The sequence below is a fragment of the Anolis sagrei genome, chromosome 3 (genome assembly GCF_037176765.1).
Source record: "Anolis sagrei isolate rAnoSag1 chromosome 3, rAnoSag1.mat, whole genome shotgun sequence".
NCBI classification, from domain to species: domain Eukaryota; kingdom Metazoa; phylum Chordata; class Lepidosauria; order Squamata; family Dactyloidae; genus Anolis; species Anolis sagrei.
In genome coordinates, this window is record NC_090023.1 from 115948539 (window position 1) to 115971405 (window position 22867).

Here is a 22867-nt window from a genome sequence, read left to right on the forward strand (position 1 = left end):
GAACAAATACTATGTAGAAAACCCACTGATAGGGTCACCTTAGGTTTGCCCTAAGTCAGAAGTGACTTTAAAGCACACAACAACAGCAAACATTGAAGTATAGAACTGATGGATCTAAATGTCATCGAACAGTTAGTGGCCTCCAAGTGAATAAAGGAATGCTTACATCAACTGGATCAGCTAAAGCCTGTTCATGGTTATTTCATTCCGAGACACTCTTTTGAATACTAATGTCTACTTGTTACAGTTGTTAAGTCAGTTAGACAGTAAAAGATATAACTTGCTGCCAGTGCACGATTGCTCATAACTAATCCTTTCTTCAGGTACCGACACTGCATTTACTTGACTATTAAATGAAACTTCTGATCTGATTATTCTCTACCTTGGTAGACTATCTGCCCCAGAAGGATAAGCATGTAACAGCTGGCTGGATCTGTGTACACACAGCCATTTTATGATCTCAGTAGTAATGAAACAAACAGTAGGCTGGGGTGGAGGTGGCTTAAACAAACCAACCTGCTACCCTCTCTACCTGGTGAGTGCCTCCATTGCCTTTTGCTTTTTGTTTTCCTGGCATAAATGTAAGTATTTATGCTTCTACATATTGGTTATGGTGTATCACCAAATCCTGCTTCCATATACACAACCTCCCTTGCCGGATTGGAGTACTTATTCGGAACAGCAGTCATTATTAATGCTAAAAAATATCAGAAAAGAAAGCATGCAAATAAGATGCATGATACTAAAAAATAATCTCATAGGAAGCCTCTGTAAGTTATAGTTACATATATTTAATGTAGAAACATTTATACTGAGTAACTTTTCAAAGGGTTGATTCCATCTCCCTCCCATTATTCTTTTAGCTTGTCTAAACAGTGAGAAAACTTCTCAGCCCATAGAATGAAATTGCATTCTAATACTTGCACTGCATAAATGTTGTGATGTTAAAAAAAAACATACAGCATTTGTTCTTGAAAAAGAGATCTCATTAATAGTTTTTTCAAAAAACCCAGGATTTGTTTCGCTTTGATATTTTATATCATATTTTTTGCATTTTGATTGCAGAGTAAACTTTTAATTCTAAACTGAGGCACTGAATAGCAAGCTCTCCTTTGAAAGGAGAGAAAAGCACACGTGTGTACCATAATCTCAAATCATGTCGCTTTGAGATTGACAGAGGCCGCAATCGTAAACACACAAACTTGGGAGTAAATCCCACTGAAAACAATGGGAGTTCCTTCTAAGTACCAATGAGAAGATTGCACCGCAAGTCATTTCTCTCTTAAACAATCTCACTTAAACTTTATTAAATATGTAACATACAACAAAGGTATGTTTTTTTCTTACTAACAAAAACAATTTAGATCAAGACTCAGAACTCCTGTTTTTCAAAATCTACTTGCCATTATTAGATTTTACAGCAAACTATTGTTGCCACTAAAACCAGCCTTAGCAATGCACCCTTCTCTATTTTTAATAGGGTAACTTATTAAACATTCTTCTAGTAGATTATTTAATTAGCCAGGCATATTCCTGGAAGTGTTGTTCAGGCTTCTCAGCAACTGAAGACATGAAGACCATCTTCCTCACTGAGACCCAAAGACATATCCTCGACCTCCTCATCTAGCTGAGCACTGCCAAACGCATACTTGTTCCTAGACACAGGAGATGAATTCAGCACTACGGGATTTCCAAACACAAGAGGGTGATTAAAAGGATTGACTATCTCTGACTCTGAGTCACTAGATTCTGTCCCACTACTTGTAGACCCTTCCATCATTTGGATGGTGGACATATGGTCCATCATCCCCCTAGCATACAAGGACTGAATAACTGGACTTTGCCTTGACTGACTAGCAGCTGGCACACCATTTGCCATACCTTTGCCTTCAGAAGTAACCATTTTAGCCATTCCTCCTTTATAATATCTATCTGATCTATGATCTTGACTTGAAGACACCTGGCTCAAGATAAAAGGATCTGTTTCAGATCGATTGCACACATTTGGAACCATATGCTGTAGATGTGGTGGCCTTTGTGAGACTGGTGAACACTTGCTGTAACCATGGCAGCTGAATGAAGGAGTATAATACTCTTCAGTCCGAGCCCTGCACTCATGGCCATTTTCAGTGGCATAGCTCTGAGAACCTGCTCTACCAATACTCATGTTGGGACTGGACCCTCTGCTACTGCAAGACAAGGGAGTGGCCAAAGGACTACGGGTATCTGGACCCCGAAACATTTCATCAACCAGAGTGCTGTGCCGTGGGATCCTGGGACTTTCACCCACATAGAAGGACATACTAGTAGGGCTGTCATCGTTATAGTCTTCCGTGACATGGTAGGATGCCTTTATAGAGGAGAGGGAAGAATCCCCGTGTCTAGGTCTATTATGATTTTCACCTCTATAATCAATATAGGCACCACTGGTCGAATCACCCTCATAATTGTCATTTGTTTGGGAATTTGACCGGGTTATTTGCCATCTGAGGAGGTCATACTCGCTATCTACATCACTGCAGTCAATGAAAGGAATTGAAGTACTACTGCCACAAGCAGCTCGGGATGCAGGACCTGTGCTTGGTTGCTGCGTCTGTGATCTATTCTGTTGTGATTTGTCCTTTACGACCTCCTCTTCCTCCTCCATAGCTGCCATTGCAGCCCCATCAAGCCGCTTGCCTTCCTTGGGGCTCTTTTTCAAGGAAGGGGTTGTGGCTTGTCCACCATCTTCAACTGATACTTTCAACTCTTTCCCCTGCTGGCAGCTTTTTGCCACTGGGGAATCAGCACCATCTCCATATGTAAAATCACAGCTCTGGGAAGAGAAAGGAAGACAAAAGGAAGAGATTAGATGTGAGCTAGGAGGGAAATGGAGAAAAATCAGCACCAATCCTACCATCAAGTACTTCACAAATCTTTTCTGAATAAGGAGCGATCAACTTTGATAGGTCTACAATAAAACTTTCAAACCTACAGAAAATGGAAACCTGTAGAAGAAGCTTTGATTCCCTGAAAATTAACTTTCTCTTGCATATGCTTATGAGAAAGAAAATTAGCAAGGCATAAGTCATTGTGTTGCACATTTGGACCCTAGCATCGCCAGTAAATCAGGAGCAGATGAATATGCCAGGTCTTGGGGCCAAATTTTGTCTGGGGACCCTCTGGGGGTCGAATGAACTGCCAAAAAGCAAATGCTATTCAGTTCCCAAGTCTATTTCAAGCTCCAAAAAGTATGTTTTTAAAAAAATGGGTTTTAAAAATGTTAAACAGAACAGGGGCTGCATCCAATCTCAAAGGGGAAATGATGTTCCTAGAGACTTTGAGGAGAAAGAAACATAAAAGAAATGTTTTGGATTTCAGATTTTTGGGGTTTTTTTAATATCTGTATTTGTGTGTGTGTGCGTGTATTGTAAAACATCTTGAGATAGAATCCAAATCTAAAAATCATAATAATTCATGCTTTACACATATCATAAAGGTAATTTTATACAATATTTCAATAATGGTATGCATGAAACCAAGTTTGTATACATTTAACCATCATGTCAACAATGGAGTTGAGGGTTACAGGTTCTCTAGACTGGTTCATTTAGTCACATGTGAGAGATTGCAAAACTGACAGAATAATGAGATATGTAGACTGTGGACAAATTAGTGAAAAAAATCTACTGGGCCTGCAACGGCTAAGCAATTATCATGGTAAAGCATGTCTAAAGGATTCATAGAGTTGAACTGGTTGCTACGTGATTCAGTTTACAATAACTACATATCGGTTAACTCAACTTGAGGAAAAACCCAATTCCGAATTGAAATGTTTTTACCAAATACTTACAAGAGCCATTATTGTTTCAGTAAGATGTTCTGATTTTTACCAAGAGGAAGCTGGAATGTAACCAACAACTCATTTCATTCTCTACCGTTGAGCCACTTCTAGGAAATAGATCTCACTGTCCCCTAAAGGATGTCTAAACTACAAATTGTTAGCAGCCTGGCCTTCCTGAGTTTTATTGTCCCCCTCAAGGGTACAATCTGTATTATTTCTATTCCTTGCAGCTGTTGAGAAAAAAACAAACCAATTTGGATTCACTTTCTTCAAAGTTCTCAAAAACAGAATGGATTTCTTACATGAATCATTATACTTTGTTCATTCCAGGAAGACTCTGGCCTTCTACTGTCTTCTATTTACCACCTTTGCTGTTACCAATTTAATTTGTGAGAACTAGCTTGTTCCCTAGAATCAAGGGGGAATGGGGGAGATATCTAATGTCCATCAAACTCTAAAAATTATGCAGATATACATTGCTGTTGTGTACTTTCAAGTCATTTTCTGGATTATGGCAACCCTAGATTTCTTTAGAGGAGGTTTGGCAGCTAAGAGTGTGGCTTGCCCAAAACCCCTTAATGGCTGAGCAGGGGTTCAAACTCTGGCCTCCATTCCTAATCCAACACTTAAACCACTACACTACCCTGGCTCTCACAAATATTTATATATGTATAGATTTGTGCACAATTTATTTAATTAATCAATATGAAATTGCTAGACACACAGTTTTAATATTTTATTTGTCAGGATTCCCTAAATTAAATCTTTTCCTAATGTTTGGACTTTATATCCAATCCAAACCAGAGGAAAAGGACAGGACTGCTTAAAGCCGCAGTGTTCTATTCATTTGGTCATGAGTTATTGTGCAAAACACTAAACGAAGCCTGACAAAGACAAAAGGGACTATAAGACCTTTTGCTTGCAAAAGCATAAAAGAGAACTGACTTGTTTTGGCACCTCTGAATGCTGTTCTGAAGGCTTTGCTGTCAGGCTCCTAACAGAATGGATCTTGCTGTGTTTCCTGAGGGAAGGGAGAAAAAAGCACACTCAGATTACAAAAAAGTAAACACGCACACACAAAACCCATTCCATCCGCCTCTTCCTCCTCAGTTCCATTAACAAACCAGTAGTGTAGCTAAGCTATAAATAAATAAATAAATAAACAGCCTTAAGATGTCATCCTCAAAATAGATTTCTTCTTATTCAATATAGTTAGTTATGTGATACTTCAGAGAAAGCATGTGTTATATAAACTCTCATAGAAGGAAAAAAATTACTGCAGAAGTGATCCCGTGACTCCAAAAATGATTCAAAACACAAACCTGTTGCTAGAGTCATTACAAAGTTTAGCAAAAACATTGAACTCGCCCTGTCTCAGATGAGTTTGGAAAGACATTTGGCAAGAGCACACTGGAATCCAGCCTTCTATTGTTAAAGACACTTTGCTTCCATTCATCCGTTGTGCCAATTAGTGGGATAAATTTGCTGTCTCTCTTGGTTCATTTTTAAAGGAAATAAAAATTGTCATTAAGTAAGTTGAGACAAATTGAAATGCATTTGCATGTGGATTTCTTTGTGGGGTGGGAAGGGGTGAGAAAAAGGAACAAAGGAAGGAATAAAAAAAATCCTGTGTTTCTAAGATGCCCTTCCCTACCCCCAAAATCAAGGCTCAAAAAAGGAGTGCACCTTAGAAGAGATGGCATCTTAAGATTCACAGGTTTTGTTTTGTTTTGTTTTAAAAAGAGGACCAGGAGAGAGAAAAAGGAAGGGAACCCGGTGGGGAGCAAGAGGCAGTCATCAAGAGTGGAGCGATGAGACGAGGAGACAGAAAGAAGCCCAGTGTGCCAGGAGTGTGAGGTGGTGGCTCTCCATTGCTTCTCTTCTCCACTGTCACTGCCTCACATTCATGACACAAAAGAATTCATTTCTCCGCTCCACTCTTGATGGCTGCCTCTTGCTCTCAGCTGGTTTTCCTCTCACTCTTTCAGCTGCTACTGCTCCTGATCCTCTTTTTTTAAATATCCAGGTGTGCGATACTAAGGCACACCTGGAGCGGAAGGCGATTGCAGTAGTAAAGAGTGGCAGTGACAGCCTGGAGAAGAGAAGCCACGTGTTGATCACAACTAACCAGCAGCAGGAAGCGGTGGCACAAGAGGCAACAATAGCCCCCTTTTAAGTCTATCAAATAGCAAATCAGGGGCAGGGCAGGAGCATTCTGTGCAGGGCTGGGGAGGCTTTCCGTAGACTGGCCAGGAAAGCTGGGCAGTGAGACAAAAACTAAGGTGGAGCGAAGATAGGAAGATGGCAGCAAACCAGAATAGTAACTGCTTCCTATGTCCTTTCGGTTTCCCTCCTCACTCATCGGCATGTTCTAATTTTTTTCTTAGAATCAACACATGAAATTAGTGTGTGTCTTAGAATCAATGAAATATAGTATTAAATAGGTAGAGACAAATTGAAAAGTACATGCAAGTTTTCGTTGAATGGGGAGGGGGAGAGAAGATAAGTGTTCATTGGGAAATGTTATTCAGCTCCCCTTCCATAAACTTTTTTAGAATATAAAGGAGACCTGTACAATATATGGTCTGTGAGCTGCATGCAGCCCTTCAAAGGATTTTGAGTGGTCTGGAGATGCTGCTACTCCCATTGGTTCCCCTGAGCACACTCTGCTTCCTGCAAGAAGTGTCATATAAATTTTGCAGTAGAGGAGATTTGGGAGGAGGGGGGTAGGGGAAGGTTAGGCCATGCCTCCTTATTCTGTGAAGGCTGGGCGGGGGAAGAGAGACAGGGGCGGAGCCAATCAAGATTGAGTGCAGAGGGAAAGGGAGGAGGAATGGCCCACAGAAGTTTAACCTATTTTAATTTTGACCCCTGACTACTTCCAATTTATACAGGCCTGATTTACCTCTAATGCAAGAAGGAAGTAGGCCTGTGCTATCCAAATAGTGAACATATTATGTAGACCTTCTTCAGTTCTAGGCGTTTACACTTACAGCAAATGGCCATGTGAAAGTTGATTCTCCCTTCTACAGACAGTCATACATGAATATTTGGTAAGTATATATGTGTATGTCTACATAATGGACATGATATTAGAATGCTGTGCTGTGGGACATGTCCTGACCTCCTGGTTTGGCACTGAGACAAATCTATTTCTTAGTGCCCAAATAATGCTCTGATTTGCTGCATTTTCACAATCATAGAAACAATCTGAATAGGTTTCTAGAGATGTAGATATTCCTAGGGCAAGCCTAGGCATAACTCAGTTGCAAATGTTAAGATACTTCTGGTGGACAGCAGAAAGGAGCTAGCAAAATGTTATTTGGTTAGCAGTGAGATAGTGATATAAGACAACAGACAGAATAAAGGGCAATATAATTAATTAGTAAGTGAGTGAGTGAGTGAATAAATAACAATAACTCTCCCAGGCTATTTAAACATGTCAGTGTCTAACTGGAAGAAGTGGCTGCGCAGAGAGGACTATAAAGTAGTTTTTTTCCTCTGTATACCTTGTTGCTTTCCTTTTAAAAACCGTGGAAACAAAATTTTGCCCCATTACCTTGTAACTGTCATTGGCTGAGAGCTGAATAAGCATACTAATGACATAAGAAAAGGCAAACAAACAGAATGGTTAAAATGATAATGTCACTCTAACCTTTCAAACTGCACTTTCTTGTGTCCTCCTTCTTTAACATAGTCAAGAACCTGCTTTTGAGTTCGGCCACTGGGAAGAAAGAAACAAGTAAATCAAAGAGTTGAAATTAACAAAACAGAGAATACATAAAAGTGCATTTTTCTTTTATTCTACACGTTTTTACTATGGAGGTGTCTGGTATCAAGATGACTGTCAGCTACTGGAGACAACTCATAATGTGTTGGAGTGAATGTTACAGTCACTATTGGATTCCCACAAAAATGTTCCTCTGATGGAGTCAAGTCATTTGGTAAGTATATATGTGTATGTCTACATAATGGACATGACATTAGAACGCTGTGCTGTTCTAATGTCCATTTCCATTTCCATTTCATGGTAACGTATCATGAAAGACAAGCTTGGTGGTCACTCACTGTGGAAAGGGAATGTCTGGGAAAAGTATTTTGATACATCCCCTTCACAACTATGACACATGCTCTAACGCTCACTTACTTCTCTTTTTGTCATTCATTTCTTTTGTACCCAACAACACTGAATGTGTACCTTTATACCATAACTGTAAACAAATTAACCTACACATACAAAAATCAGCAGACTGATGTGACTTATTTCCTTTGCTTTGGTTCAAAATTGCACACAAAAGTTTATAAGATTGGTAAAATGTTCTTTATGCTTTCCAAGACATTAAGCTCTTAACTGTGCTGTAGTAGGCATTCACAACTGGTCGTCTGTCAAACTGAAAGCTACCCTTTGGCTATGTGTGCTGGCTCTCTAGGGACTCAGTAAGCCATTTTGTTTTCATTCTGCCTGAAGCTGCTAAAACTGGATCACTGTCAAAATGCATGAATGGCAAGCAGCATTCAACATGGTCTGCGCTATACACTCTAGTTTTATGAATATATAGCATTAGTATTTCATCACTGCACTTGTCATCTTTTACAGTGTTCATGGAATTATATGTTTTGTTGCCATAAGCTGTGACAGACCATGCATTAAAACGGTCCAAATTGTAACAGATGAATATAATCTAAAACAGTGAGCATAAAAGTTGGTAATCAAGATGCCTGTCCAGGCACTCTTATGAGCAGAAAAATAGAAATTTAGTATTAGAAGAAGTCTTCTTTCTCATCATTCAAATCCCTTGTAAGGTTACAAATGTACTTAAAAGCAAATACAGGCTTTGCAAACATCAAATCTTTTGTGGCTATACATTGCTGGGTATGAATCTAAAAGATCAAATCATCATTGAGGACTCTTTCACACACAGGTAACATGACACAAAAGATAAGTTCCAGGAAAGAAGTTGCATTACTTATGTCATTGCTTATAGCTCTTTAGCCAGTTGTTTCAGTATACTGAGGGGTGTGTCACCACGAACTCCTCTGGAACAATGTTCATGATGAGTAAAGAATAATTAATTACACATTACTGTATAAGTCCCTAGAGGTTTGGCAATCTCTCTGCAAGCCTCAAGAGATTTGAAGGGTATACAATAAGTCCCTATTAAATATGGCTGCTGTCTCCCTGCTCCACCTCCAGTGTCTAAAATGCTGGATGTGTTGCATTCCTCAAGTTTCCCCAAGTTGCTGCTGAAAAGAAGACAAGGAATGAGGAAAGATGGGAGGACTGCTTTTCTTTCTCTGGTTAGGGCAATGGAAGAGAAATGGGACGCAGATACTTCTTGCCTCTTGTCACTGCCTTCACTCTGGGTCCCTTATATAGGCAGGTTGCTTTCCTTGCTCTTCTTTCCCTTTTTCAGGCCACATACTCATTCTTTTTGTCTATTTATATTCTTTTCCCTATCTGTATCAGTATAGATGTAGACATTTTAAGATCAGCAATGCAATTTTCCTCCCCCATCCCATTGTAGACCTTCAGTTAAACATATTGTCTTCTTCTCTTTAGCTCTTCCTAAATATGTTCCTTCTATGCCATTTTTTTGGACCTAAAACCTGCCCTCAATGTATAAATGAGGTCATTGAAAAAAAAATACTTGAGACAATATTATCCTAGAAAATATGTTGCGGTTTTTGTTTTGGCATTAAATGTTTGCTTTTTTTGTCTGGAAGCTGCCCTAAGTTCCCACGGGGAGATAGGGCAGCCTATAAATAAAATATTCTTATATTATTGACAGAGAGTTTCATCTATGCTGACAATCGTGCCATCATCGCTCAAGAAGGGAACTTTGAAATGGTTGAACAGAAGCTCTCCGAAGCTTTAGGTGCTCTTACTGACTATTAAAGGGAAAACTAGCTGATTCCCAATCCCTCTAAAATGCAGATGTGTGCTTTTCATCTTAAGAACAGACAAGCAATTTGAGCTCTGAGGATTACCTGGGAAGGAATCTCACTGGAGCAGTGAAGCACACCGAAGTACCTGGGAGTTACTCTGGACCGTGCTCTGACTTATAGAAACACTGCTTGAGTATCAAGCAAAAAGTGGGTGCTAGAAACAATATCATACGAAAGCTGACTGGCACAACCAGACAAAGTGAAGACATCTGCCCTTGTACTTTCTACTTTGCTGCTGAGTACGCATGCCCAGTGTGGATGATGAATACATCTCACCACATTAAAACAGTGGATGTGGTTCTTAATGAGACATTCCACATTATCACAGGATGTCTACATACTACATCACTGAAGAAATTATATTGTTTAACCAGTATTGCACCACCTGACATCCATTGGGAAGTAGCAGCCTATAATGAAAGGACCAAGAAATTGAAATCTCCAGCCCATCCTCTGTTTGGATATAAGCCAGCAAGCCAATGCCTTAAATCAAGAAATAACTTCCTAAGATCTGCAGGATCACTTCAGCAAGCGAGAGTCCAGAAGTGGCAGGTTAAATCCCAGAGCCTCAATGTGTAGGTGATATTAGATGAAAAACTCCCCCCCCCCCCCCCTGCGAACACAGAAGACTGGGTGACCTGGAAGGTGCTAAACAGACTGCGCTCTGGCACCACAAGATGCAGAGTCAATCTTAAGAAACCAAGTGGAGTTCACGACATGCAAGTGAGGAGAAGAGCAAACCACACACCACCTGCTACAATGCAGTCTGAGCCACGTCACATGCACAATGGAGGACATTCTTACAGTGATACCAGAAGCACTCGAAGTGGCTAGTTTCTGGTCAAAGTAAATTTAGTATAACATCAAGTTTTCTATACATTACAATTGTATAACTGCATTCTCAACTCACTTCTGACATAAATAAATAAATAAATAAATAAATAAATAAATAAATAAATAAATAAATAAATTATTATTATTATTTTGTTTTTTGGCCACTGGGGTACTTAGATTACCAGCTAAAGTAACATGCCCCGTTCCTGACAAGGGATTACAAACCTTAATCACATTCCTAGCTCTATTGCAAGCCCTCAATATGATAAAATTCTAATGGTACCCCCCCCCCCCCCCAAAAAAAAACCCACAGCTCTCTCAGGGACAGATTTGGGATTGATTTTTTTCATCCTGATGCACATTGGATAACTGGATTTGCAAGGAAGTGGGAGATTCTCTATGGAAAATATACTGGTGATACCACGCCTATATGGCATTTTAAAGCAAAAGACCACCCTGAGCCCAGAAACACTTTTCTTAGACTTCAAAGTATCCAACAGTCAATGAAATGGCCCTTCACTTGTTAAAGATGCCCAAGGCAAACTTTTATTATGAGACTGAATAATTTCCAGGATATTAAGCGAAAAGTGTACAGATCAGCACAAATGGCTACCACAAATTACATGCTTGGGAAACTGCATCCTCAGCTATCCCAAATATAAGCGTGAAGAGATCAGTATGCTGAGGAAGCATCACATACAAGGCAAGTTGCAAATAGAGGCAGGAAAAAGGAAACCGATATAGGGGGTTGCGCCACAAAGCTGAGACAACAGAACAGGCACAGGGAAGTGTCAATTTAGTATTTAATTTTAGCTGCTATCTTGCCTTTTATCTAGAACATGGATAATTTGTAATAAATCCATAAAACATAAACATTCATTCCTAAAATACAGGGCATATAAACAGATTTAAATCCCAACCAAATTTCACTTCCCACCACTCAAGTTGGAAACTGTCAATGACAGAGTATAAATTCAATAAACAAATACACTAAGAGTTGAATGCATGCTAATTTTTACAGATAATAGCTTTTCATTTCACTATTACATAAACTTAAGAGAAAGATTCTTTAAAAAACACATTTATATCAATTTTTAAATTGGAGGCATGGTTGTTCTTCATATTGTGTCTTCCTTAATGTTATTACTGAAAAAAACTTATTTAATTTACCATCTCAAATAAAAAAAGATTAGTTTCAGATTCTTCTTATAATAAGCAATGCTTTGCTCCCTATTCTAAGGCCGGGAAAGTCTAATAAAATATAATATACCATATCTATACCTTATCACAAGATATATATTGTATTCACAAAACATTTTATTGTATAAGAAAGCATTCGGTTTTAGATGGTGAGTAAGTGACAATTCAATATTCCATTAATTATATTCTATAGCTAAACGAGACTTTATATTGGAACTTTATATAGTTGGCAATTTATTTTTTTTAATCACATTTTTTTAAAATCATGGTGTTACCTTCCTTGGTTTTCATTTTATTTGGCACTCCTAAATGCTGTCATAAATGTGACCAAATTCGCATTCCAGTGATGAAAATTGGAAAACATCATAGTCATATTTCTGAGGCACTAAAACTGACCATTTGCTTTGGAACTGGACCTCAGACTTCATAGAATGAGTAGGGCCGTTTAATTGAACACATACATTTTGGAGGCAATCCCCTACATGTATTTTTAGAACGAATCCTGAAGGCCTTCAGAAACATCTGAGGCATTTTGATGGGATGAAATTAACAAAGCAAACAGAGCAGATGTGGGCAGCCATGCAGAGGGCCACACATACCCCATTCTCTCCACCAAGGGGCACCCTTGCTCATCTCAGGGGAAACCAGTAGGAAGGAACTAAAAGAACAAAAATAAGGTGCAGGAGGGCTTCATCAGCACATCTTTTAAAGGCCAGAATCATGTCTGGTGTTTATGGGTGACAAATTGTTTTGGTGTTGGTGTTGAGGAGTCTGGGACCAAAATGGTAGCTTTTGTGGCCACATGATCCCCTGACTTTGAAATAGAGAAAAGTAGGGAAAATAATGTCACTTTCAGCTACTAGTTCCATTTCCAAAACCTCTTGAAAGTTGTCATTATTTTGCATCTTGCATATCAATGAACCCTAAATAATGAGAAAAGAAAGGCCTTAGTTATGTGTCTGCATGTAGCTTTATTTAGTAAGGCAGAAACCATGATGGTACTTCTAAGGCCCCTTCCACACAGCTGAATAAAATCCCACATTATCTGCTTTGAACTCAAATATATGGTAATGTGGAAGCAGTTCAAAGCAGATATTGTGGGATTTTCTGCCTTGATATTCTGGGTCGTATGCTGTGTGGAAGAGCCCTGCAACTCAAAATGAATGTTAAATGCCCTTTTGTTATGTTTCTGCAACTAACTAGTAGTTGTTGAAGCAACAGCATTATGATAGTACTTCAAGTTGAACATGAGTAAATATCTAGGTATCACAGTTAGTATCACCTATTATAGTGAAGTGAACTATAACGCACCTGAACCTAAAGGATGATCCTCTGGTAAACAGAACAGGTTTAGGCTTTGGTTTGGGTTCCTCAAATAGTCTGAAGAAGGCGTGGTGTTCAACACAGATCTTCCAAAAGGCCTTGCAAAAATCTCGACTGGCCATCAAGAATTCTAGCGTGTCCTGAAAATTACTCTGAAAAAGAGGAGAGTTGGGGCTAAATGTCTGAATTACAAAGGAAAATAAAGATTACAGTTCGATACAGTGGAAAGATGGACACTCTTGTGGGCACAACGTCCATAGAAAAAGCGGCACCTTAATTTACAAAGAAACAACGAAGTTCAAATACAGGTCTTCTATAATTATTTATTCTAAGAATGAAACAGTCTGTGAATCTATGTTGTTCTTCAATCATTTTTCTAAATTGTGTGGCATCCAGGAAGAAAAAGAAGGAGCCTACTGAAAGGCTGAATGACTCACTTTATTCTTTAGTCTGTAAATCAAGAACACATGTTGGGCGGCAACTTCCATAATACATCATTGTAAAGGGAATATCTCATATGAAGCCTTTCAACTATGTCATCATGGCTATGTCTGTTTCCTAAAGCAGTGCTTAATCATTTCTGTTACTGACCTATTTCATCTTCCCTAAACACTTTAATCGGGTTTGATGTCAAACCCTTGACATTTGTTTTCTAGAATGTTACGGGAGAGATGACAGGCAATATTTTTGGAAAGGTAAGAGCTTGGTAAGTTATGAAGGATGACTGGAAATATCTACTTGAGTATCAAACCTTTATATTAAAAAATAAGGTAACAAATGTGTGGCTTTCCAGATATTTCTGAATTGTGGTTTCCACCATAGTTATGGATGAACATGAGCAGTGAAAAGGAATAGGGTAGCCAGGTATTTCTTCTTCTATGAGTTGTCCCTTACTTCAGGTCTGGAAAACCTTCCCTTTATTGGACTTCCATAAGGACTTTATTGGACTTCCATAAGGAATGCTTAATGTATTGTCAAAGGATTTCATGGCTGGAATCACTGGGTTGTTGTAGGTTTTTCGGGCTATATGGCCATGTTCTAGAAACATTCCCCCCAAATAAGGGATGCTTATTTGAGAATCTGAAAGCTTTTCCTTTGGTACAGACTAAATAAGATGCCAAATGTGCTGTATTGTGGGGTGGACCCTTCACAGAGATAAAAATATATGCATCATGTAATTTATAAATGAGGATAATATGTAAATTTTGCAGAGAAACAGCAGGCTAAATTAACTGAAATCAATTATTTCATTTAGAGTTTAGGCTGAACATAAATTTGTTAATAGCTTCTTCCTGATTGTCAACCCCGCATGTCATGTATTTTGTCTGCTTTTTATTACTATTTTGAAAACCTGACAACACTAATGAGGAAGAAGGGATTTAAAAGTGTACTTCCTAACAAAGCAATTTCTGAGCTACTCCATTTCAGACTGTGTATGGTTCATATGACTGAAACATTTTCTTTATAGAAAAGAGAACATGTTAATGTTTTAATCTAGCCTTGGCCTGATATTTAGGGTTTTTTATGCAGATATGTTTTAAATGGTGGTAGTAGCCAATTATGCAAGACCTCACTCGTAATCTGAAATAGTACTTCCAAAACATAGTCTTAGGAGTTTAGTGAGAACTTGTCCTAAAGCAAATGTTATTCAGGATAGGGCAGTGGTGGTAGTGATTGCATCTTTACTGTCATAATCATCCAGGTCCAGTTTAATTACATCATCAATAAAATAGGAAATAGTTATTAAATAATGAAGTTACTAATTACAAGCAGTCCCCAAGTTACGGACAAGATAGGTTCTGTAGGTTTGTTCTTAAGTTGAATTTGTATGTAAGTCACAACTGGTACTTCTTAAAAGTGTAACTCCAGCCATACACAAACACAGAGAGAGAGAGACCCCAGTATATTTATCTTTGGAAAGCATAGGGAAGGTCTTTGTTTTGTTATCTGTGCCCCTGTTCAGAAGATTTTACTTCACTTTCTGTCCCTGTGATAATTGTTGTTGTTGTTGTTTTTTTTGAAAAACCTGGCTTGCTGTAGAAACAAGGATTGGTGATAAGCTTTATCAGTCAATCACTCTTTCCATGAAATTTACCATATTTATTTATATACCACTTTCAGGAGTTGATTTCCTTTCTGAGGGGTAGACTTCTTTCACTTCCTGTTGTCTCACCCCTGTTCTCAACTATGAGTCATTTATAACTGAGATGTAAGTCAGGGATTGCCTGTTAATTAAAAGCAATTCAAAACCATATCCAGGACTGTCTATTGTGTTCTCTTCATGCAGTATGAGAGACATTGAAATGAAAAGCCTCTGCTAAACGTTTTCTACAGTAAATTTATGATATCAGCTTATTTCACCTTCCTGTCTTTGCTCCCTCCTTTTCCTCACTGCCATTTTCATCATTCCTTAAACAGTTTCAAAACTTTCTCTTTAATCATTCCTCTGGTGGATTGGTAAAGTGTAATGCTTTGTAAAAGGCACTCATGCTGACAGATTTACTTAAAAGACAAACCTGATGGAGACTGATATTACAGGAGGACCCAAAATCATCTTCAAAGAGAGGCAGCAAGCAGCATGTATGTAAATCTTTGTTTATTTTGTTCCCATATAGAAAAAATGAAGAATTTCAAATAGTTCCTCTTGGCTGCTGAAGATATTGTGAGCTTTTGTAAATTTTTCCAATGTATTTTCACACTTCAGGATGTTTTCCAAATAATTTGATTGAGCAAAACACCTGTGCGAAAAGCTACTCTGTTGTATAAGGTTTTCTAAATATAACCACGAATTGATTTTTAAAACTTCTGATTTATGACATATTGTGATAGCTGACCATTTTTTCAATTGGCTGTTTTTAATATGTTAAGGCACCCTTTCTTGTGAAGAATGAGGTAAAAATGCAGAGAAATTAAACAAATTATATTGAATATCTGAGCAGCAGTGTGTTTTTCCATTAAAGGAACTTACATTTACATCTGGTCGCAGCTTAATAAGAAAACGCTTCCTCTTAAAGCTCAGTTTTCGAACTTTTGCCCAGTTGAAGGCATTGATCTTGGTGTGACCCTAAGGGTGATGAAAGGAAAACGTATAAATATTTTGTTTCAAAAGGTACTCATTTGTAAAATTCACTTGTACAAAATAATAATAATAATGTATTGTCGAAGGCTTTCATGGCTGGAATCACTAGGTTCTTGTGGGTTTTTTCGGGCTATAGAGCCATGTTCTAGAGGCATTTCTCCTGACGTTTCGCCTGCATCTATGGCAAGCATCCTCAGAGGTGTGAGGTCTGTTGGAATTAGGACAATGGGTTTATATATCTGTGGAATGGCTGGGGTGGGGCAAGGAGCTCTTCCCTGCTGCAGTTAGGTGTGAATGTTTAGCTTATCACCTTCATTAGCATTTGAAGGCCTGCCTGAGCCTGGGAAGATCTGTTGCTGGGAGGTGTTAATCTGTGCCTGGTTTTTTCCTCTCTGTTGTTTAGCTGTTATAATTTTAGAGTTTTTTAATACTGGTAGCCAGATTTTGTTCATTTTCATGGTCTCTTCCTTTCTGTTGAAATTGTCCACATGCTTGTGGATTTCAATGGCTTCTCTGTGTAGTCTGACATGGTGGTTGTTGGTGTGGTCCAGCATTTCTGTGTTCTCAAATAATATGCTGTGTCCAGGCTGGTTCATCAGGTGCTCTGCTATGGCTGACTTCTCTGGTTGAAGTAGTTTGCAGTGCCTTTCATGTTCCTTGATGCGTGTCTGGGCGCTGCGTTTGGTGGTCCCTATGTAGACTTGTCCACAGCTGCATGGTATACGGTAGACTCCTGCAGAGGCGAGAGGATCCCTCTTGTCCTTTGCTGAACGTAGCATTTGTTGGATTTTCTTGGTGAGTTTGTAGATTGTTTGTATGTTGTGTTTCCTCATCAGCTTCCCTATGCGATCAGTGGTTCCCCTGATGTATGGCAGGAACACTTTTCCTCTGGGTGGATCTTCATCTTTACTCTCGTGGCTTGTTCTTGGTCTTGCAGCTCTTCTGATGTCTGAGGTGGAGTATCCATTGGCCTGGAGAGCCCAGTTGAGGTGGTTCAGTTCATCTTGGAGGAGGTGGGGTTCGCAGATTCTTTTTGCACGGTCTGCCAAGGCTTTAATGGTGCTTCTTTTTTGACTTGGGTGATGGTTGGAGTTTTTATGTAGATATCTATCTGTGTGTGTGGGTTTTCTGTAGACGGTGTGACCCAATTGTTGATCTGGTTTGCGGATGACTAGGACATCTAGAAAAGGCAGTCTTCCTTCATTTTCTTTTTCCATGGTGAACTGGATGTTTGGGTGGATGCTGTTAAGATGGTCCAGGAACCTGTTGAGTTCTTCTTCTCCACGAGAGTAAAGATGAAGATCCACCCAGAGGAAAAGTGTTCCTGCCATACATCAGGGGAACCACTGATCGCATAGGGAAGCTGATGAGGAAACACAACATACAAACAATCTACAAACCCACCAAGAAAATCCAACAAATGCTACGTTCAGCAAAGGACAAGAGGGATCCTCTCGCCTCTGCAGGAGTCTACCGTATACCATGCAGCTGTGGACAAGTCTACATAGGGACCACCAAACGCAGCGCCCAGACACGCATCAAGGAACATGAAAGGCACTGCAGACTACTTCAACCAGAGAAGTCAGCCATAGCAGAGCACCTGATGAACCAGCCTGGACACAGCATATTATTTGAGAACACAGAAATGCTGGACCACACCAACAACCACCATGTCAGACTACACAGAGAAGCCATTGAAATCCACAAGCATGTGGACAATTTCAACAGAAAGGAAGAGACCATGAAAATGAACAAAATCTGGCTACCAGTATTAAAAAACTCTAAAATTATAACAGCTAAACAACAGAGAGGAAAAAACCAGGCACAGATTAACACCTCCCAGCAACAGATCTTCCCAGGCTCAGGCAGGCCTTCAAATGCTAATGAAGGTGATCAGCTAAACATTCACACCTAACTGCAGCAGGGAAGAGCTCCTTGCCCCACCCCAGCCATTCCACAGATATATAAACCCATTGTCCTAATTCCAACAGACCTCACACCTCTGAGGATGCTTGCCATAGATGCAGGCGAAACGTCAGGAGAAATGCCTCTAGAACATGGCTCTATAGCCCGAAAAAACCCACAAGAACCTAATAATAATAATTTTCACACACAATCTGTGAATATTACACTTATTATGTTTGCCTAATTGAGCAAAATAAAAAAGAAGATACCTACCATAAGCATTTTCAATAGCAAAATAAAAGTTCTGGTTATATGTAAACATTTAAACGTTTTGCTCAACTTGTCAATGATACAGCAATTATTCATGTCAACAAACCCCTGGACAAATGGCAGCAGGTTTTTTTTTTAAACCGAGATATAACCACAGGCTGATTGAAATTCCCCATCCAGGCTAAATAGGATTGTTCTTCTTCTTTGGGTGCTTAGTTTTACAATGTGTATGTGGGAATCCTGGTACAATTGCTCCAACTGACCTACCGCTGCTCCCACAAAGTCCTAGTTGTATCCATGCAGATGGATTGGATATCCAGGTTGCCCTGTGTTTCTCAACTATATGCCCACATCGGCCAAGAAGATATCTATGAAACCTCTACAACATGGCATGTCTTTTTACAGGTAGGAGTCTAGTAGCCAGATCTCCTGACGCAGAAACTTTGAGTCAACTTCTAAGGTGTGTGTGATTTAGATCCACTTACAAACAGAGCCACTCACACACCTGGAACACCAGGATGCCTGTATGGGCAACTGTCAAGTTGATCTTCGTTCCTTCCCTGTCCTTGGCTGGGTGCAAGCGGATCCCATACATTTCCAAGCGACGGGCAATCTCGAGTAGCTGGAAATCTGATTCTGCTGGTGTTTGTCCACTGAAAGAATGATAATGGGTTTTACACTTGGAGAAGCAGGTTTAAAGAATCATGACGAGTTAGCTTTCAAGGCAGATGTTGTTTTCTGTTCAAATACAAATATTTTACTAGGTAAAAGTAAAGGTTTTCCCTGACATTAACTATAATTGTGTCCAACCCTGGGAGTTGGTGCTCATCTCAATTTCTAAGCCAATGAGCTAGCATTGTCCGCAGACACCTCCAAAATCATGTGGCCAGCATGACTGCATGGAGAGCTGTTATCTTGCCCCCGGAGATTTACCTACTGATCTACTCACATTTGAATGTTTTTGAACTGGAAGGTTGGCAGAAGCTGGGGTTAACAGCAGGAAATCAGTCCACTCCCCAGATTCGAATCGCCGACCTTTCAGTCAGCAAGTTCAGCAGCTTAACAGTTTAACCCACTGTTCCACCAGGAACTCCTGATTTACTACTCAGTGTAAAACAGGTCCTAGCAACAATACCAGTAACAACTTCTGTAAAACCTAGAATAACCATTTTAAAAGTCCGCACCTCCCAAGACGCTATATAATATCTCACAAGCAATTGGAAAACCCAAATGCAACCATTTATATCCTAAGCATTCAAACGATGGTTATAAAAGGAACTGGAGGCACAGTTACCTCACAACTGAAAACCATCTCCAACTCGCAAAATGTTCTCCCTATTCATCCAATGCCAGAATAATATTTTTTAAAAATTATAAATTAACATGTTATTAGCTTTAGTAATGGGTTCACAATAGCTTGTCAGATTCTGATATATAAGTAGTTGAAAATGGGGTGGGGGGATATTGTGGAAAAGAAACAAAAACAAGTAAACCAATGGGTTTCAGAAACTCTACCATGTTCTTATTCCCTGCTTGTAATGCTGTAGCCTTCTACTAAGGCTGTATCTGTAAGACGATACTGGTATCTCTACATTGCAGAGTTAGCCCCCTCTTTTTCTACCTCATGTATCAAGCCCTGCCTTTTCCATTCCTTCTAATCTTTTAATGCAAAAAGGACATATCCCTCTGGACAAAAAAAAAATCTGTTTAATATTCTATACAGAACTGAGAATATCACTGGCATCGAAACAGTAATACTTACATATGATTACGATGAAATTCCATGATTTTGTCTTCTAATGCTTCTTGCTGAGGTATATACTTGTTTTTCGCTAAATGTTCCCGATCAACGGTTTCATCAAAATCCCCAATCTCAGCTAGGGACGGGGAGAAAAGGTGTGCAGGTTTAGATGCAGGGGACACATTGAAGTTCCACTGAAACATATTGAGCATCTTATTCCTATACATATTTATTACCCACAGCCTTTTCTGAGTTCTACTGGATACACTTCTAAGCTGTCTGGATTCTTATTCTCAGAGGGCACTAAAAGACTAAAACTTCTGGAAGGTGCTAATGAGAAGCACACTTTATTCATGACCTGGACATTTCACATGAAGCATGGAGGCTGGATATAGGACTAGAACGTCTGATGTTAAATGGTAAAACTGCTCTTATGCTTTGCTTTTAACCAACCTCTGAAGGAGATATGGGTTTCCCATCTGCTATCTTAATTGGCATCGTGAGCTAGAGCTGATGATTCTAAATAGGATGAATAGGATTCTAAAAACATCTGAAGAGCCAAACATTCCCCATCCATCACATAAAATTTGCCATAATGGTGAGATGTACAAAGGTTTCAGCAACATGTACAACCAGCCCTTGCTAACATAGGGTGCATCTATACTGCAGAATTAATGCAGTTTGAAACTACTCTAATTGCCATGGTTGAATGCTATGGAATCTGGGATTTGTAGTTTGGTGAGACACTAGCACTATTTGGCAGAGAAGCTTAAAGGTTTCAATTCCCAAGATTCCAAGGCATTGAACCATGTCAGTAAGAGTGATCTCAAACTGCATTAATTCTACAGTGTAGATGCAGCCTGGTCTCCCAGAGTCTTAATGCAATACAGAAGTCACTGGCTTTCCTTTATCAATGTATAATATTCTTGCTATAAACCTACGATACCAAATTAAGTGACTGACAATGTGGTGTGTTGTAACAGAACACAGTGTAGTGTAGTGTAGTGGTTAAGAGTGGGATCTGCACTGGTTTTCATTATCAATGTATAATATTGTTGGTATAAACCTATGATAACAAATTAAGTGACTGACAATGTGGTATGTTGTAATAGATCTCAATGTAGTGTAGTGTAGTGTAGTGTAGTACAGTGTAGTGGTTAAGAGTGGGATCTGGAAAAACCTCAACCTGGACTATGAAACTCATATCCTCATTCAGTCATGAAATTACATGATGATATCATCTCCCTCTCTTTCTCCTCTTGACTTACTATTCAGTATATACTCATGTATAAGCTGACCTCATGTATAAATCAAGGGTAGGTCTGGGGGCCTATAGATTTTCATAACTTGTAGAGAAATTGTCATTTCACAGAAAAGAAAATGTGTTAGACTAGATATCAGCATAAGTACACTGAAAATCTATAGAGCAAATTATGAATATGCCAGGATTCCTGCCTCTCCCATGTGTGAAATGTATATTGCAAAGTAGCAGTCCCCAAAAACATGGAACATTATTATGTAATGTAAAGTGCAGCACAGGTGTTCCACTGATCAGGATTGGGGAGGTGGGTGTTTAAAGCATCTCCCACCAATACTGGAGTATCCGTCTTTTCTCCAGAGTAAAAAATAGAAAGTATTCTCTATTTTGACTATGAATTACCTCAAACAAAAATACATTTCACCAAATGTGTGTTCATATGTATTATTCGTGACTCAGGCAACCTAGATACATTTCACAGCCGCATGATTTTGACAGACAAAATAAAGGACAATGCTGTTGCAACATGGTACCCATGTTTAATGTATTTTTCCAAGAACTGAATGTTGAAACTGGACCTCCATCTAATCAACTAGATTTTAGTGTTGCAGATATTCATAGAAAAAGAGAAATTAACAACAGATATTAAACATGGGCAGGTGGAGAAACATATATATCATTTACAGCTAACTGATAGTACAGGTACAGTTTGAACATCCCTTATCTGGATTTCTAGTGGCCAAGATAGTGACACCCTTACTTTCTAATGATTCCACCAACTTTGTTTCATGCATACAACTATTGGAATTACTGTATATTAAAATACTTTAAGGCTATGTGTATCAGGTACATACGAAACATATATGAATTTCGTGTTTAGACTTGTATCATCTCCCAAGATATCTCATTATGCATGTATGTGCAAAATTAGGTATTCCAAAAATCCAAAAAAAAAAAAAAATCCAAACTCTCGTCCTAAGTATTTTGGACAAGAGGTAACGCCACCAGCATTATTTATAGATGGCATATAGATGGTGTATTGCTAATTTTGGCCAACTAAGTGATAAGGATTGATCTGTTGGTTGTAAATTTTAGTAAATATATTTGATGAAGCACATTGTTGTCAATAGTGGCTCATGAACAAAGCAGGGAGGTACCTCCTTCACCAAACAGAACCTGTTTAGACTCCGTATGCGCCACTGGTTGATCCCAATTTTCTGTCAGTGCATCTCACTTTGAGGTCACAGCTCCTCCTTATGAGGAGGTCATAGCTCCTCCTGCCTGCCTTACCCATTCTGAGGCTGTTCTTGGTGATTCAGAACACCTGGCTTTTATGTCCCTCGACTGAGCACAGGGCTTGACAAACTCTAAATGAAGACTGCTGGGAAGAGACATGTTTTTCGATAATCACATCACTACAGATGGTTCAGGTTCTAAACAACAGAGTTATTTGAATATCCTCTATTTCTCGGTGGGAATATTATGCCA

The 22867-nt window shown here is 39.1% G+C and overlaps 1 protein-coding gene across 4 annotated transcripts in view; it reads right to left on the bottom strand.

Annotated features, from left to right (window-relative positions):
* The window catches only part of FARP1 (FERM, ARH/RhoGEF and pleckstrin domain protein 1), a 243091-nt gene that overhangs the window by 53246 nt on the left and 166978 nt on the right, over nucleotides 1-22867 (bottom strand). For 2 of the 4 annotated variants that reach the window (XM_060769525.2, XM_060769526.2), the window contains exons 7-13: nucleotides 20143-20257; nucleotides 18886-19033; nucleotides 16095-16190; nucleotides 13115-13278; nucleotides 7479-7547; nucleotides 4781-4844; nucleotides 2575-2815 (exon numbers count right to left, since the gene is read on the bottom strand). In XM_060769525.2, coding sequence (XP_060625508.2) covers nucleotides 2575-2815; nucleotides 4781-4844; nucleotides 7479-7547; nucleotides 13115-13278; nucleotides 16095-16190; nucleotides 18886-19033; nucleotides 20143-20257 — 897 coding nt within the window. Of the gene's footprint in view, nucleotides 1-2574; nucleotides 2816-4768; nucleotides 4845-7478; nucleotides 7548-13114; nucleotides 13279-16094; nucleotides 16191-18885; nucleotides 19034-20142; nucleotides 20258-22867 lie in introns of all 4 variants that reach the window. The other 2 variants (XM_060769523.2, XM_060769524.2) reach the window with 1 other exon arrangement.